We start from the raw sequence: 18,542 nt of genomic DNA, 5'->3' as shown, positions 1-18,542 counted from the left end.
GTGCGTCCGTCCGTGCGTGCGTCCGTGCGTCCGTCCGTGCGTGCGTCCGTGCGTGCGTCCGTGCGTGCGTGCGTCCGTCCGTGCGTGCGTCCGTCCGTGCGTGCGTCCGTCCGTGCGTGCGTCCGTCCGTGCGTGCGTCCGTCTGTGCGTGCGTCCGTCTGTGCGTCCGTCCGTGCGTGCGTTCATGCATTTGGGAACGTTGTTGAGTTGTGACGACAGCCATGAGGTCTGCATTCTGGGGAGAGCAAAGCTTAGAGTACGTTGATTGTAGGCCAAGCTAGAAGCTTGTGAGTACGGAAGCCTCGTAGGTCGTCAGAGTTTCTATAAATAGCTGCTTCTATCTCGTTGGTTCAGTGAGTCGTTTCTTGTCTTGCGGCTCGACGCTGGGGGGTCGTGACAACATCCGGGACGATGGGCGCCGATCGCTCGGTAAGCTGATGTGTACAGCGAGTGAGTAGGGCCACCTTACAGTGTGGACGTCTCCTCGCGGCTACCTCTTTCACGCCCAAGCTGGCTGGATGTCTGTTGTGGCCGAGTGACTCCATGGGCTTAAGATTCTGCGCAGCTGCCAGTCGCATAGCTACACTCTAAAGCAAAATTACCCGAAAAAGGAGTACGGAGCCGAATACGCGCGCGCGATGAACGGATAGACTGTTGAGGAGCAACCACAAAGGGAAGCGTGCTGCGTGAAACCAGTTAGTCTCCAAACACGCTCAACTAAGGATGACCCTCCCGGGGATTCATCATCATCAGCCTGACAACGTCCACTGCAGGACAAAGGCCTCTCCCGAGTTTCGCCAGTTAACCCAATCCTGTGCTTCTGCTGCCAATTTACACCCGCAAACTTCTCAATCTCATCTGCCCACCTAATCTTCTGTCTCCCCCTAACCAGCTTGCCTTCTCTGGCAATCCAGTTAGTTATCCTTAATGACCAGCGGTTATCCTGTCTACGCACTACATGCCCGGCCCTTGTCCATTTCCTCTTCTTGATTTCAGCTATGATATCTTTAACCCCCGTTTGTTCCCTAATCTACTCTGCTCTCTTGGGGGTTGCAGGCAGCACGAAAAGCGTTGCCAAGGAGACGAGCCCTCCTTCTCCACAGAACACATGTCCTCCTCCTCTGCTGGCTGTCTTTTTCCGTATTTTGCCGACGACGGTTGGCGTTGTGTCGTGCTCGGGGTTCTCTACGACGGCCGCCTGGATTCGACGGTCTAAGAAATTCGACCTGGTGCTTGTGCGTATGCTTGCGTGAGCGTGGGCTGCTGCTTTTGCGTTTCTCTGCATCCATGAAGTTTGGAGCAAGCCTCGACATGTACCCACGCCACGCTGTATATCTCTGGTTTCAAGATAGTCACCACCAACACACGAAGCAACAGTTCGGAAGGCCAATATGGCGGCTGAGAAGACAACAGGCCTATCGAATATATACTTCAGTGCGACTCAGGGCAAAAAACAGCGCTGGATTCTAAGGCAAGTAGGTTATCATTTTTCATTCTATTCTACTTGTCGCGTGTGCGATGCGGATCGCGCTTGCCGGGGACGGGCTCGGGCGTGTTCTTTATCGCACGCACGAAATGCATCGCGAAGGTCAGCTTCAGCGTCTTCAGTTCGCCTGTGCTAAGCGACAGCCTGGAAATGGACCGCCATTGCCGTCGGCCTCCCGTACACTAGCTCATCGTGTGCTCGCCTGTCTTCACCGCCGCGGTGAGCTCCGTGCTTACGTAATGGGGCTGAGACCTCGTCGCTGTGTTGGGAGTCGTCGAAAATAAGTGGCGGGTTCTCGTCAAGAGCTTATTAGTAGTATGTCGCGCACTGTAAGTGCACCAGCACGGGCTTGGGAGGGGGGGGGGGGGGTTCGCTAGCGTCGGAACTCACTGAAAATTGGTTGCCATTACAGTTGGCTTTCCTGTCAGTCGGTCGCACGCAGCTAGGCACGTGCAAGGCCGTTTTTGATCTCGTGTTCGCTTGCTCGAGCTGAACGACGTCGCTTAGGACTCGCCGACTTGTTAGTGGCATGGTGGTTTATGGAGTTGTGGCTGCGGCCACCACTCCTAAGCTATTGCGCTACGGGGATCGAAATGAGTCTGGCGATGTGTGACATCAAGGTGAAATTATTAGCACGTCATATCTCACGTACGTTTTCATTTCACTTTGCATGTATTTCTTATATACATTTGTATTAATCCTCTGTCAGGTGTGCCTTACTATTTTACATACTTATTGTGCAGCCGTGGGCACACATCGAGCTGAAGACTGTGCGCTGTTCTGCGATGCCTGTCATCCATCTCTTTCGTCAGAGCAGCTTCAGAAGGAGTCTGCGAGATGTGAAATTAAAGTTATTTGTGTGTCATAATTTAACGCTTGTTCTTATATTAACGTGCACGTACTTGTCATATGCGTGCATCTTCATTTTCTGTCACGTGTGTCTAACTATTTTTACTATATTATAGTACGTGCAGCCGTGGGACCACAACTGGCAGAAGGCTGCGTGTGCTGGCGTCTGTAATGCCTGTCATCTATCGCTTCCGTCGGAGGGGCTCCCCAAGGAGTGAACAAGATTTGACAACGAGACTGGACTTGTACACTTCACCATGAATTCACTTAAAAGAATAGAGAAACTTCATGTGTATGTCGAAAAATAAAAGATTTCGATGTCTCACTTTTGTCGTTCGTTGTTGCCGTGACTGCGAAAGCAGTTACACATAGGTGGCCAACTACTTTTTCGCGTGTTCTTTTCTGCGCAATGTGTTGCTCACTGCGCAGAAAAACAGGCGAAAGAAGTAGTAGGCCTGGCGGAAAATAAACAAAAAACATTGTTTGAATTGGGGACAAAAAGTTCATCTTATTGGAGTATTTGAGTGGATCAACCGTTCATCCAGCAAGGTGCAGCTGTGAGGACTAACGGTTGCTCGGTAAGGTGTAAATGTGGGGATTAACAGTTGCTCTTTAAGGGGCAGAAGTGATGACTAAATATTATGCCTTTGAGGTGAATTCCGGGACTAACGGTTACTCACTGAGGTGTGAATGTGAGGACTAAACGTTAGTCTCTGGAGCTCGTCTGCGGGCACTAAATATTAGTCTCTAGAGCTCATTTGTGGGGACTAACTGTTATACCTGGTGCCATTAGTCCTTGAATGGATTAATGGTTCTGGCCGCCCCATTAGTCCCCAAAAGCACGAACCACACAGCCTTTTAACACCATTTTGCCTTTTAAGGCCATTTTGCCTTGAGTGTAGGTGGATGTTTCTCTCTGCTTCCCTCATTTTTTTATCTTGCAATACACGAGTTAAGAAAAGCGACTTTTGTTTTATTTGAGCTGGGCGCCTTGGTCGCTGCTGATGTACTTGCTAGCAGTAATGACCCCCGCACCACGTGAGCGAGGATCCCGAAGCTCCATTTCCTTTGCCGTACTGCATTGTTCAGTCGAGTGTTTCGAGTGTATGCAGCAGCATTGATTTATTCCGGAGCTGGATGTCATCTGCGCATCGTTCTGACCATTGGCCGAGAATGCGGTCGTGAGCTCGGGCGATGGAAATACTTGAGACCTGCACAACTGCCTGCAGTCCTGTGTCCTCTTGAATGGTGCCCGCAACCATAAGACGTTTTGGCGCGATCAACTGTTCCTCGTTCCGACGGCCACGTTGCTGACCTGCTGTTGTGGAACCGGTTCTGCGGTAAAGTCATCAAGCCGTACAGTGCAGCAGTGTTGATCTTCGGCAGTGCCGCGGGGCACAATCATTTTTTGGGGCATGTGTTGTCCTCTTTAGCTAGAGCTTGTGTAGTCGATTTCTTTTTTTTATTTTGGAGGTATGACTTCAAATAAGGTTGGGGAGATGTGGAGGTGTTAACGCCCTGTGTAAGGTCATTTGCGCATCGCGGAGCACGTGGCTCTCGCATAAATCGCAGTTATGGATCACAACAGTTGAGTGGTAGGTGGCGTTGTGCTCGCGAGACTTTACCATAATTATCATTATCATGCTTAACGCGGCAGCGTGAGCAGTGACGCCTGCTGGCGATGCTGGCTGGCAGAGTGAGGAGTGAGTTTAATGGTTCTTTCTTGGCGTGTGGCGGCTAAAACGAGAGGTAGTCTCTCACAGCGGGTCCGTGGTCGATGGCACCATGGGTCGTCTTCCGTGAGACCTTATGGTGAGTCAATCATTGATGATGCCGCCTTGTGTTAGTGTTGAGTTTTGTAGAATACTGTGTAAGGTTGTTTCGGAGTGTTGATCACACCTAATGTATTTTGAAACGGCTTATGATATCGTCGTTCAGAGAGATTTAAATAAACACATCCTTGGCTTTGGTACGACCGCGTCTGCTGTGTGTTTCCGTTCGTGCCGAGAGCATGGTGTCCCATTTCAAGACCCCACAGTCTCTCACCACGTTTTCAGTTCGCCCAGTGTTCGATCAGGCACTTGAAACCTTAATTGTTATGAAGTAAAGTACAGAAGCAACGTTTTCGATAGAGGCACAAAACAAATATATGTCAACAAGTAGAAATTCACTTAGTACACTCCGGAGGAATATTCAAGCTCGAGCCAACTTCTAGAATTGTGAAATAAAAACGAATTTAAAGCAGTTATGTGTTCTCGTGAAGCTACAAAGACTACGTTTCTCATCTCAGAACGGCAAAAAGCGCTTCTGTTGAACATTTATAATGACAATTCACGAACGGTGAGTAGTATGTGGCATGCAGAGAAGCGATTCACACCGGTTCAAGATCCTGCCCATGGGTGTGGTGTCGAAGAAAGACATAGGAGAGCAGAGCACGCGATCCAGCATCCCAGCGTGCAAGATCTTGCTTCCCCGCAGTGCAGCAAGATTCAGGGAAATGCTGCCCACCAGGATGAACATGGCTGCGAGAGAACGCGGGATGACACGCTATCAACACCCAATTCGGTAACTATGAGGGAATAGTTATGGCGCAACTAACACAAACGTTTGATAAATTCTGGACTCAGTTGAACTGTTAAGCCTATATGGACCAGTGATAACAAGGACGATTTTCACTTGCATCGTAAATTAATGAACGTGCTAACTAAGCAACAGCAAATAATTTTGACTCACTTTGCACGAAACTACCTTACAGATGTCGTGCTGCATAATTGATACTGGGTACTCTCGCACAATCAACGCGGACGTATATAGGTAGACGATTTTTGCAGTCATCCCAACTTTATTAGCTCCGACTTGATAACGGTCACCACAATATAACGTGGAAAATTACGTCCGCCGTACTTCCCATATTTGCTCTGTTTTGATTTCGATTAAGCTTGCCTCAAAACAGTCTTTCTGTTCGACAAGCACACTCGTCCGAAGGTACTCACTCTCGACGATGCCGTACATGGCGTACATGCCGAGACGGAAGTTTCGCTGTTGCGGATCGGTGGCCAGCACGGGGTCGAGGGCGTCGTTGCTCCACAGGCTGAGCCAGTAGCTGCCCATTATGTTGAAGGCGTGGGAGAAGACGTATGAGACGAAGGTGAGCGCCGTCAGCCACTTGCCCATGGCCTTGATGTACGCAAGATACACCCACCACTTCACCTGCGACGCAAAAGGCGAGTAGTCTATAAAACTTACCTCACTGCTGCGAAATGGAAAAGATTGCACCGGAGCGTATAGGCAAACGTCTGAAAGCATGACTCGTAAACAAACTAATGAGTTTAGTTGCAAAATTTCTTTATTTATCAAGGAAAGTTATGTAGTTGTGGTGTGTCGTCAACCGATATGTACCTTTCGGACCAGACGATGACGTAGCATCACCGAAAAAGACCTGAATGATTAAAAACTACAAAGTCATTATGAATAATTCACAAAAGTGTGCCCAGCCAAGTAGATAATTCGAGGAGGCAAAATACTTTTTGCATGCAGAAACCAACGTCTTGGTCGGAACTGCACAGTCACACAAAATATGCGGTGAAGCTAGTCACCATCAGAGCACACAGCTCTACAATGCACGATTGACAGCCAGAATAACTAATAGAAGTTTTTTGTTCCTTATATTGTTTATGCCACTATTTCTTTACTTGCATCTTGGTTTTGGTTTATCAATTTACTCATCTTTCTGTTTACACTGTTACTGGTAATTGGGTAATTCTTGTTATGCAATTTTCCTTATGAGGTCCCCCTGCAGCCTTGGCCTTTCGTACCGCCTCTTGTATATCTATTTCGTGCAATGTTCTCTTCCCTGCACTATAACCTGAAGTAAACTTAAAACTTGAATTAAAGGCAAAGTGGTTTCAGGGTGCAGTAAACGAATTGCCACATATAATTGACTTGTTTCAGCTAGTCACCTGCCCATGTTGCAAAAGAAAGCTGACGAACACAGACGCACACGTTCGTTCCTTAGCTTTGTCTTCTTTTTTCATTCTTCGAGTTATTCGCATGTGAATAATAGAAGAAACGTGGCTGATTCCTACTTATAGGGATCGGTATAACCAAAAGTGAAACGTGTCTTCACAGAGGTAGTTGAGGGTTTATTGCTCTCTGTTTCGCCACAAGTGCAAACAAATGAATGCTACAGCAACGAATAACGGCAAGCAGCTCAGAAATTGCCGCGCGCACCTCAAGCAGAAAGTACGCACAAAATGAAAATACACAGGACAAGCGTGGGCAACCTGCTGTCACAGCTCGACACTTAAGCACGCAGTCCATGCGGAAATAAAGAAGCACGAAATGAGCGCACAAATATACACAAGCAAGTGAGAACAGCTGCCACAATCCTTCCTTCGTGTATGAGCGGCGAGAGCTTTTCGTAAACGAGAGCCATGGCAGCAGGTGAAGGGACATTCCTGCTTCTTTACCAGTGTAACTTCAAAGTGAACTTGAGGGGGAAGCACAAGCGTGCAAACCACCTGAATCTCGAGATAGACGCGCGCGCAAGTGAGCGACCACGCCAGATAGCACCACTTGCGACATGCCACGTGGAGGTGCGCGTGCATAGCAACGTGTGGGCTGCCGCGGGGCTGCCACCTTTTGAGCGAGTGCGCCCAACGCTAAAGCCCTACGCTCCCGTAGGAACCATGTACAGTTACTCTACGCGCGCCTCTCGCGTCATTTTTCTATTAATGACGAAAATGCGCTGAGGTTACGTAGCTCTGAGGACCACCAACGGTACATGGTGTATATAAATGGCTTGCCGTTCGCATCTTTCACAACGCCTGCTTTGTGGTCTAGTGGTTAGTGCTGCAAATTGAAAGGTTCATTGTTCGACGCCTCATTCAAGAATATTTTCTTGGTTTTTTAGATGCGGAGCATCTAATACTCGAGGCTTGTAGTGCGGCGCCGTCCGCAAACTTCCTCCTCCTTCTTCCACCATCTGTGCATCCCTTCTTCCTCTACACACCGCGTGCGCTTCACTCCTCCACCATCTGTGCACCCTTCCTTCTCTACACACCGCGTGCGCTTCTCTTCACGAACATTTGCTAGCTGTATAATGTAGCGCGCATGCGCCGTCACGCTTCGAGAACATCGGCAGCTGACGCGCGCGCATGCGCCGTTGCGCTTCTCCCCCTTCTCGAACATTCGACAGCTGACAGTGCATGCGCAGTCGCGCTGTATATATACTCAAGGTCAGCGCTCGCTCGCTCAGTTGCCGCTCGTCGGTTGGTTTGTACGGCGCGTCGACGTCCAAGGTCGCGGTGAAATGAATTCCAACGAATCCACAAACACAATGATCGACGTCCCTTCGACCAGCGCCGCCCTTTCGCATACGTGTGTACGTGTTCACTCATTTAACACCCCCTCCTACAACCACGTTAACCAATTTAGCCATCGACCCAAGTAAGTCGCAATTTAACACGCCATTTCACAACCACGTTAACCAATTTAGCCATCGACCCAAGTAAGTCGCACTTTAACACCCCGTTAACCAATTATATGCTCCGCATCCTCCTCAATGTTCCCCCGAGGGAAGCTGCGGGCAATTTTTTCTTTGCAATTTATTAGGCTATGTTTCACAATGCCGTATTCGTGACTGAAGTACGTACTTACCTTCTTTTCAATTCAGCCATTTTGGTTTAAAAGAAGCGTAACCGAAGTAGTACGAGTTCAGCCGGGAACAAAAATTTCCATGCACACTACGTGGTGTTGAGATTCAATTTACGGTCAGCCTCTAACTAGGGCGCAACACTAAAAAATCGCAGTTGATATCCATAGGCCAGCGCTTACAGGATAAACAAATATGGGACAGTTGCCGCCAAAGTAGGAAGAGCTTATTTTATTTAAAAGTGAGCATGCTTTAATTCAATAAGGCGATACGCACTTCGGGTTATTTTTGTGCGCTAGGCAACACGCAGCCTTCAGTGCCAGGAAAAGTGCGTAAAGATGTCCAGAACAGCAATAAGTAAGAGGTATCCAGAAAAGAAGAATAAAATGTGCCTGATCTTTCTATATAGAAATCTGTATAGCACGAAAGTGAAACATGTCTTCACCGCGGTAGTTGAGTTTATTGTACATTGTTTCAGCAACAGCACCAAATTGCAAAGACACGTTGAGAATGGCAAGCAGCTGGAAACTTGCAACGCACACTTCAAGCAGAAATCATGCACGATATTAGCATTGACTGGACGAGCATGGACTAACACTTATTATAGCTTGATATATAAAGCTGCACTATTCAAACACAAAGACAGTCGTACGAAACAAGCGAACAAGTATACACAGAAGAAGCGTGAATTGTCACTGCTTTTCCATCGCCGTCTTTCGGCAGCGCGCTCCTTACGCAAACGCGGCCACGGCACAGAGTGAAGTGAACTTAGTCCTCTCCCGAATTACGAGTCTGATAAGCACGCGCGCAGGAGAGAGCACGGTGGAAGAGACCACGCAACGTGGAGGCGACGACATTATGCAGCGCGACCAACTCAAGTACGTCTCGCCATTTTTCTACTGATAACGAAGACGCGCTAAAATTTCGAAGCTCTAAAGAGCGCCGTAAGATGTCAGGTGTATACAAATGGCCGCCATTAGCATTCACCACAACAACAACAAAGCAAGCTCTCAGGTATAGTGGTTAGCGCCGTGTACTGCGAATAGCGGTTCGTGTGCGGGCGACCGCTTCTTGCCTTCATTTATTTTTTAATTGCTTAGCGTATACTTTAGGACGTCGCATCCGTAACGGAAATGAGTCAGCGAAGCCGTGGAAGACCCCGGCATAAAACATTCTCATGTTAAAAAACTGAAAAAAGAAGCAGACCTCTTTTTGTTGTATGTTTTATTGTGATTGCAATTATATGTGCAGTCTCAGCTGGTTTTTCGCCCTCTCCGCTACCGCCGTCTTTCACCATATATGTATACGTATCTATATCAATGAAAACTCAAGAAAGAAAACAAAAAGGCGCCCGCATCTTCCCAGGGGGGAAGGGGGAGCTTGAGTAAATGTGCCGCAGAGAGGGGGGGGGGGTATCTCGGGAAGGTTGCGTAATTGGGTATGGTTTGGGAATGCTTAATTGTTTTTCAAATTTATTATTCTTATTTACGGCATGAATGAGATGTGAAGTCAAAGAGTGTTAAGTTAGAGGGTGTCTTTATTGCTTGGTGGCGTCGTTTTATTGGACGGAGAGGATGACTGCTTTGTGGTCGCTGAAGTGCAGTCTCTGAGGAGCGGTCGTGCGATTGCGTGACTGGTGATTACGAAGTCGATACAACTGCCATTGATGGTGGTGGGCTGGTTGCCGTTGTCGACGTTGTTGTTGGACACGCAGTACAGCCCGTGTGGAGTGCACATCTAGTCGACTAACCAATCGTCTTTGCGTATGTAGACGTTGAATTGTCCAACAAGCACGAAAGGGTCAGATTTGCGCAAACGCGCGTACACGCTGTTCATTGCATGGTCGACGTACGCGTTGACTAGCATTTGAGCGAGGTTGGGCGCTAGGTAGATTGTCATGATGGTAACCCTTACACCGTCGTTGGCTCCGACGCCATAGTTGTCGCTGGCACTGTGTAGTGGACGACCTAGCAGCATGCTCGGTAGAATCACCGTAGACGTTACCAACCAGGGTGACGACACAGTATTCACCATCCTTGCCGCTGAACCTGAAGTGGTCGTCGTGGTCGTTGTGTGGGGTAGAGCGTTGCCGGTGGTAGCTGCTGCTGCTGAGGTTGAGTAGCGGTTGCAGCTGTGGGAGTAGCTCGGGACAGAAGGATGCCCGTCGTATGAGGTACACGTCCACGCCGCCAGCATGGCGAAAGGAGACGGCACGCGCACTCACTACCGCGTCGAACCCGGCAACGTCTACTACACCGTTTGTACTAATACCGGCGTTATTCAACGTCTCCGTTAGACACAGCACGTCCACTCTACCGAACACGGGATCTCGTGCAACGTCCAGCGCGTGAGCACCCAGTGATGGCACGTTAGAAGCGAGCGTAAACCTTCGCGCGCCCCCCGATCGTACACGTCACTTCTCTTGTTCTTGGACGGAGTCGAAGTAGCGGTGCGTGACGGTTTGCAAGCGGCAATTTCGGAGTTTTCGAAACTCGTCGACCATGGCTTTGTCGGAGTTCGCTTCGCGTTTGAAACGAGTAGCCGGCTGCCCAAACAGCTTGGCTCGCTCCACCACATTCGTGGCACGCTCACGTTCCCGAGCAGCGTTTGCAACCGCCTTTTGTTGAAGACGTTCGCACGCTGCTTCTCGCTCACGTACCTCTGATCTTAAAGCTCACTGCTCACGTTTCGCCGCTGCTTCTCGTGCATGAAGTTCGGAATGCGTAGCTCGGCGTTGCCGTTTTGCAGCTGCTTCTGGTACCCCGAGTGAAGGATCCACAGCTCGCTTCAAGTGCTTGCGTTCAGCGTCCTATGCTCGTCTCTTCACAGCCTTGTCTTCTGCGTTGCTTGCTGTTGTTGACGCTAAAGACGGTGAGGGCCTTGAACAAGTGGCGGTACGATGATGCCCCAGTACTGGTTGAAGGTACTGTTGGTATTTGTTGCTTCCATCGCATCTACTCGAGTCAAGCATAGCGTCAAGTCAAGCGCACAAGAACAAGTCAAGCGCACAAGTAAGGCGCACAAGAACACACGCGCGCAAGACCTCGCAAAAGTATTACGCACTAAGTTCAAGGCACTTTATCTACCTTAAAATTTCTGGCTATTTTTTGTGGACAGTAGTAAGGCTCACTAAAGCACTTATCTGGACCAAGCCTCAAGATCACCGACGCGTTCAATATTTCACGTGCCCTTTTCTCTAACACGCCCCAAGAGTTATGTTTGCTCACTGAGTGGCTTGCAATGAGCACTAGGCCTAGAATGCACCGGCAAGGGTTGTCCAGTATCTTAAATTGCAGCATACAAATGCTGGTACTGGTGCGTATTCACGCATCTTCCCATTTGGCCCACATATACACTGCCACAGCTCAACACAAGCTCGTAGACTACCTGCATCTTGCACTCAGGAACTTTTCGTTTTTGGTTTGTGCCACAGCTGCCAATATTTCGAACAGTCGGGAAAACAACGCAGGACAGTTCTCAGTGCGATAAGCAAAATCCCCCAAATTTTTGGCCGCTTCTTTAACACCATGTGCAAGCTTGCGGACGTATGGCGAAACCACGGGATTTCACCTTGTTGCTTTATTTTTGTTATACTATATACTAGATCACGGACGTCGAAGCGTCCAGCACAATTGTGAAAAGCTTCAAAGGAATTGACAAGACAATCTTAGTGATGTAACCAGGTGGCAGATTCCAGCCCAAAGCACACAATCGTTTGGCAGTTGATCTTGCGAGCAGCTTCAGTTTTCAGGCGAAGATTATGCTTGAGACAGGCTAATGATTGCGCCACTTTTGTGGTTATCTCTTTTTTAGGCCATGATAAGTTAGGCGCATAATAAATAACAAAAGACTTTCAGCAAGTTATAGTTTATTGTGCACCCTTGCTAAGGCCTTCATCACAAGTGGAGCTTCCGACCAAAATTCGGGGTTTCAGCATCCGAACCAGTTATCCGCAACTCACGCACGCCTGCAGTGCGACGAGCGGCCGATGCGCGCCGTGGTCGCTGCCAGAATGAATTTCCCTGCACTGTGATTCACGAACTATCTGATTGCCGATGTTATTCGGGAAGGCAAGTAGGTAATAAGTATGCAATACGACAGCGCACCGAAGTGTATATCCTATCTTTTGACGTGAATAACGCGAGATGAAGCATCATCGATGATGGTGAATTTCATGTGAAACAGGTTTCGGAGCCGAAAAATTGAAGCTAAGTGATACGAGGTTTCTGCGCAGGGACATCCTAGGGCGACACTCTCGAATGCTTTAAAAAAAACCTACAAATAAGCGAGCCTGAAATTCATCCCGTGGCAATCAGTAGCTTGTGTTTTCCATGTAAATCTTTTTCTCGAGCCAGGCCGGTTCTAAAAGAACATTTAACTCAAAATGGCTGGTTAGATCCCAAATGACGTTCACGTAAGGCAGGACAATACGAAGGCTGGTTAAGCAGATTGAATGAGAGTTAGACTATTTCTATATGCCTTTTGGTAAATTGAAATTACCTTTAAAGTTTTAAAGTTAAACGGTATTTTACCTGCAGTTAAGGGCGCCTGAGAAATACGAGAGTTGTGATTACCTGTGAAAAATTGCTGTTTAATAATTTGTGTTTACGCCGTCCGCCCCCTATGAAGTGAATATGTTCATTTAGTTGACCGAAACTGCGATTCCTTCGTATGCGAGATTTCTCTGGATCATGCACTCACAAATAACCTCTGAAGCACAGACCGGCTGACAAAATTTCTGATTCACTAAAGTGAAAGTCAAGCAAGAATCAGGTAAAGCTGGGCTCGCTTTCCTAGAGGATCAAAATTACAAGGAAGACTAGAGGCTTAACTCCAGACAACTCCTAAAGGATCCACGCGAAAGTTGTGGTCAATGAAACAGGCCTTGGAATTTGACAAGATCGAAATCCACTTGAAGTACTGGTGGCACGCCTAAAGGTCAAAACCACACACACACACACACACACACACACACACACACACACACACACACACACACACACACACACACACACACACACACACACACACACACACACACACACACACAAAAGCTTACGACGCCATATATACTCGAAGCTGACTTTTTTAGGTACAATTACCTAATTTATTTTTATTTTTTTATTTACAATATACTGCGGTCGAAAAGCCAAGCAGGGGGCATAACGAAAGGTAATTCACAGTTTGACCCTGTTACAAGAAAACTTCAAGCAATAAAAACACGCTAAACAATTGAACACAGGAAAAATAATTCAGATGACAGCAAGATAATATAATCGCAGCTATAGAATGCAAACTAGGTGCACTGTGAGATAGCCGAGAGCTTGACTTGTAGTGTTAAGGAAAGAAAGTTACATATTGTGAACATCCAGGTAATTATTCTCACAGAACGCTTCATAAGGCAACTTGTTCCACTTATTGATATTTCAAGGAAAAAAGAATTAACGGGAAAATTTGTACGTGTGAAGTAGGGCCCAAATACGATGATGAAGTGTTCACATCGTTTGTCACTAGCATGACCAAGTAAAAGCACCGGTTTTGAATTTGCATGGCCGGGGAAAGATTCAGGCCATACTTTCATGTTGAATAAACGTAGAATGAAATTTTTGGCATGGAAAGAACAGCGTCAGCCTGAACCACACTTTTCGTACTGATTGCGCTCTCAGAGCACGGAAGTGCCGTACTTCAGGCTGCTTTAGCATCGGTTAAATGTAATCCTCATGCATCAATGCCTAATATACCATCGTCTTTAGTATAACGAGAGCACCTAAAAACAATTTATTGAGCGAGCCTCATGTCTCTGCAAATCTGGCCACTAAGTGCTATGCTGGCCCTGACGTAAGTGTAGGAACCAATAACTGAGCCGGTATTGTTTAGCTGAAGACGACGGAAATGCAAAGAAAATGTAGTTTAAACAGGCTCAGATTGATTCGGCCATAAAAATTATGCTTGAGCATTTGCTCGCGTGAAGGTTATATGGAATGCCGCAAAACAAGCAATGAATAATCGACAACCTGTCGAACACAGAATTTATTCCCACCAGCGGCTTTCAGTTGGCTGTGAATCATTCTTCACTCTGCCATTGCTGCTTTAAATTGAGGCCTTCTTGCTAAGCCCGAATCTCCACGACGCAACGTCATTCTGAGCCGACAGGCAAGTGGCAGCTAAGCAACATCGAAAGCATCGAGATCCAACTTTTTTAGAGCATTAATTCATACCAATGCAACAGAGTGCACCAGGCAGGTGGACTGGTTTCATCTCCGAGTACTTCACTGCAGTGATAGTATGTTCAGCGACGTTGTGGCAACATCACGATAAAACCCTACAGGGCTAGCTAGTTGGATGCTGTGCGAAATATATGCTAGTGCGAAAAAAAACGCTTAAGCAATACAAACATTGTGACGCATTCATTTGCACACATCATGGTGAAACCTTTAAAAAATTGGCCCGTATCGGCATGTTTCACTGAAAATGTCGTCGAACGACAATAGGCTTGCATGTGGAGAGAGTGAACAAAACGTTTATTGGATTTTCTGCGCGAGAAAATCGGTGAATCGTATTCCGAAAGCGCTGTGTTAGAGAGTCCCGATCCTTGCAGCGAAGGCGAACGAGCGCATCAAGGCACGTTTGACACGAATGCTATCTGGCATTCATCTTCGAAAACAAAGGAAGGCGTGCGCGCCCACGGAGAAAGATGCGCGCCGGGGAACTCGTTCGCTGAATTCCATGCCGACCGGTTGCGCCCTCGTGATCTACGACGCCAGCGTAGCTCTGGCCGACTGGGCTGGCCCTACGTCATCTCCTGACACTGATCTCCGACAACAGCGTAGCTCTGACCTACTGGACTTGCCCTACGCCATCTCCTGACGCCGACAAGACCTCTCGCAAGTGGTGCCCCGTCCTCGGACTCCTGTGACCTGTTTTGATCTTTCCAATCTCTCCTATACCTCATATGTCCTCGCTCGCTGTACCAGCGCATCTCTCGCTATATATATACCTTTACTCCTATTCTTTTGATCCCTCTCACCCCCATCCCTTGTGAGCTACTGTTGAGGTGTCGCACCCTGGTGCAGACAGTTAGGGGGCTCACTTTTCTCTTTTTTTCCCTCTTATAACCACTTCTGGGATGCTCGACTGTCTCGGAGGAGATAAGGTGTAGAACGCAAAGCGACGGGCATGTGCCACCACCGTGTCGTCTTAGCAAAGCGTTGGAAACTCATGCCGTTTTGAGCCTCGCGTTGCACTATCAGCGCACCGTGATAAACACTATGACCCTTAGAATTACTTACACGTGTCTTATCCAGTATAAAACCGCACATACAGAATATTGACCTGCTGTTATGGTGCCTCGGATATGCACAATCATCATTTGCTAATTGACAATCACACAAGTATGAACGCTGAAACTTGAGCAATATTGGTGGGCGCTGCGGATGGGGTTGGCCATTTGGCGCATCGCTTGGTGCTGTTTGGGGCATTGTTACGACAGACAGACAGACAGACAGACAGACAGACAGACAGACAGACAGACAGACAGACAGACAGACAGACAGACAGACAGACAGACAGACAGACAGACAGACAGACAGACAGACAGACAGACAGACAGACAGACAGACAGACAGACAGACAGACAGACCCAAATTTTTGCCGTCAAAGTACCAGAAAAAAAGACTATCGTCTTTAAAAAAGACTTACCGATCCAACTTGTGCGCTCTCCTCTTCGGTCAGTTTGGCTCCGGCAGCCACAGGGGGCGTCTTCTCCGGCTTTACTTTGCTCTGGACGATGGACTTCTCAGCAGCGCTACGAGTAGATGATGTGCGGCGACGCCGGGCACGTCGCTCAGTGTCCGAGGTTGAGTCACTTTCGTTGGCACTCAGTCGGGAGTACTGCCTACACGCAAACAATGCGATCCAAAGAGGCCCATCGATATATTCTATTTCAGCACTATCGTAACATTTTGCGTACAGGAGAGAGCAGAGTTTTAACACAGTGAGAGTGCTATGGCAAGCGACTGGTTTGCGAAGAAATTCGGCCCGTTTTCTTCAAGTAACCACTTCTACAACGCTTCAGACCTCCTGGCCCCTCTCGCAACAATACTGGCTGACTGTCTCGCACTCCGGAGCTACGCCGCTTTCCCTCGCGAAGCGATCTGTCTCTTACCGGGGAGAGAGGCGCATTCTCTGGCGTAACAATCCAGGTAATCTACTCACCTGGCTAGTTCAGTGGATGCTCCGACCTGAGAGACGATCTCCCCGAGAAGCTGCATGTCCTCGTCCGAGACACCCTCGGTCTCTTCGCCTTCTTGCAGGAACTGAACGAGGAAGTCAGAGAAGGCCCCGCCGCGGGTGAGCAGCTCATCATACGTGCCCACGTCACTGATCTTGCCGTCGCTGAGCACGATGACCATATCCACTTGCGGCAGCACCGACAGCCGGTGAGTCACAAGGAGACGGGTCTGGAGAAAGAACGCGCCACGTGAATTTTAAGCAGATGCGACCTAAAAAAATTTCCTAGGTTTCCCAACATATCATTACAACTTTACGATAGGCTTGCGTAGGGTTCCCTCATCCGGGGAGGAGGAGGACGAAGGTTAATACTACACGGCAAACGTTGCTCGCGCCTTTTTGAGAAGAATTTTTGTGAACAGCGTAGCTATATAGGCGATGGCAAGCGTACAATATTCACCCACCTTCTTCCTGAGGAGACCCTTGGGACCGATGACCTTGTCGAAGATGTGCTTGCCGACGTGCGAGTCGACCGCGCTGAGGGGATCGTCGAAGAAGTAGATGCTCGAGCCGCTGTACACAGCGCGAGCGAGGCTGATGCGTTGCTTCTGACCACCGCTAAGATTGATGCCCTGGACAATGCAAAGGGCTCCTGATATACCATCAAATACGAGGCGATAAAATGTGTTCTTTCTTTCCCTTTAGCAAACGTGTTGTTGGGATAGTTGGTGCATGTTACAAGAAAATTGGACGAGGTAAACCACCGCGGAAGAGCAGGCGAGAGGAAAGAGCGTCAAACCGGAACCAACTATATTCCTGTAAAACTACCGCAATATATTCAACATGCCAGACATGTACAATAACACATACGTAATATCGCACAATCCTCGTACACTGAATGCGGGGTGCTCTTTCAAAAAGCTACAAAAAATAAATTTAGGAGAACCCAGTGCCACCGACGTATCGCCAATACAGATCCTGTTTGTTCGTGATAAGGCACGCATCTCTCGCTAAACTCTCTCCTTGCTTCTACCTAGAACGGTGCTATTATCAAATCTTGCCTCACGTCCAAACACGCTGAAGTGAATAGGCAAATGTGCCAATTGATTATTCTTCATTGAAAGATCATGCTTCTTCACTCAATAGTGTTGCCATCTGCTGGCCTGACCTATGTGAAACCTTCGACAGGAGAGCGAAATATTGTAGACCACTCCCATCGCACAGGTGGCGTATGGGTCTCGCATGGCTTTTACCGCAAGGGTAGGAACCGGTCCTCTTGAAATCTGTGAGCAGAAGCACGACCGTATTCTTGGCGCAGAAAACACCATGGGTACTTATAAGGCACCTTTTTAAGATTGTGTGTACCCTCATAGTTTTACGTGATAACTACTAATCATTTTTCGAACAACTTACATTTCTTCTTTTTCTCTTTAGCCTTTTTGAAGCAGGGATTCTGCTGCTGCCGCAATGGCAGGACTACACACTTCTGCTCGTCCTGCTCACATACGTTCGATACCACTTGATACTTTTTGGATGAGTACCGCCATGTTGCGCTGTTAACCTTTGCGTTTTTTTTACAGAATAAACAGTTAAACAAATTGTGTTACAGTAGACACATATGCAGGAAAACGGTTGTGTTGGGGCATGTTCCATGACCTCATCAATTTACTTCGCTATGTACAAAAACAAGGTAACATCGGCAAACAGACCAAGATGACGGCGCCCAAATGTCTTACGGAAAATTGTCTGTAGTATACACTGTACATGCCTAAGGTTGCAGGACCAAGCACGTTTATAATTTATGAGTTGTTCACTGGTTACCAGTGGCTGATTAAGAGGGGCGGCGGTAGGGGAGAGCACCCCTCCCAAAGCGTGCGTCAGCAGTTCCCCGCCCCTGTCTCTTCTGTGCTTCTAGTCTACCACCCATTCCTCCTTAAGACAAGTAAGGGGTACCACTGATCAGGCATAAAGAGTATTTATGCTACCATGCAGCTCTTGTGCTACTAAAATACCAAAAAATGTCTGAGCCCTGTGCACCATTTCTGTGTTACATCAAGTGACCTCTCCCCTAAAATGAGTCGATCCACCCTTGCTGACAACCCGTTCATTATAAAAACGTATCGGTAGAGATGTTCTTGGGTCAGCTACACACAACCAAGCATTTTCTGTAATGCATTGGTAATTGAATTAGTATCGATTCCATTTGGGTCATCGCTTGCTTATCACAAGGTCAAGCATTGGGTCTGACTATATATTCGTCCAAGCAGTTTCCCGAATTTATTGCAGACTGATTGCTGATTGATTGGATATTACTAGGCATTGACG

At 47.9% G+C, this 18,542-nt stretch overlaps 1 protein-coding gene across 5 annotated transcripts in view; it reads right to left on the bottom strand.

The window, feature by feature from the left end:
* Positions 1–18,542, bottom strand: part of LOC119166718 (ATP-binding cassette sub-family C member 3) — a 308,522-nt gene that overhangs the window by 99,317 nt on the left and 190,663 nt on the right. For all 5 annotated transcript variants that reach the window (XM_075882443.1, XM_075882442.1, XM_075882441.1 and 2 more), the window contains 5 exons: positions 16,682–16,849; positions 16,203–16,447; positions 15,687–15,882; positions 5,329–5,545; positions 4,713–4,857 (listed from right to left, as the gene is read on the bottom strand). In XM_075882443.1, coding sequence (XP_075738558.1) covers positions 4,713–4,857; positions 5,329–5,545; positions 15,687–15,882; positions 16,203–16,447; positions 16,682–16,849 — 971 coding nt within the window. The remainder of the gene's footprint in view (positions 1–4,712; positions 4,858–5,328; positions 5,546–15,686; positions 15,883–16,202; positions 16,448–16,681; positions 16,850–18,542) is intronic.

Source organism: Rhipicephalus microplus, unplaced genomic scaffold, assembly GCF_043290135.1.
Source record: "Rhipicephalus microplus isolate Deutch F79 unplaced genomic scaffold, USDA_Rmic scaffold_12, whole genome shotgun sequence".
NCBI lineage: Eukaryota > Metazoa > Arthropoda > Arachnida > Ixodida > Ixodidae > Rhipicephalus > Rhipicephalus microplus.
This window is presented reverse-complemented; position numbering and strand designations above follow the sequence as displayed.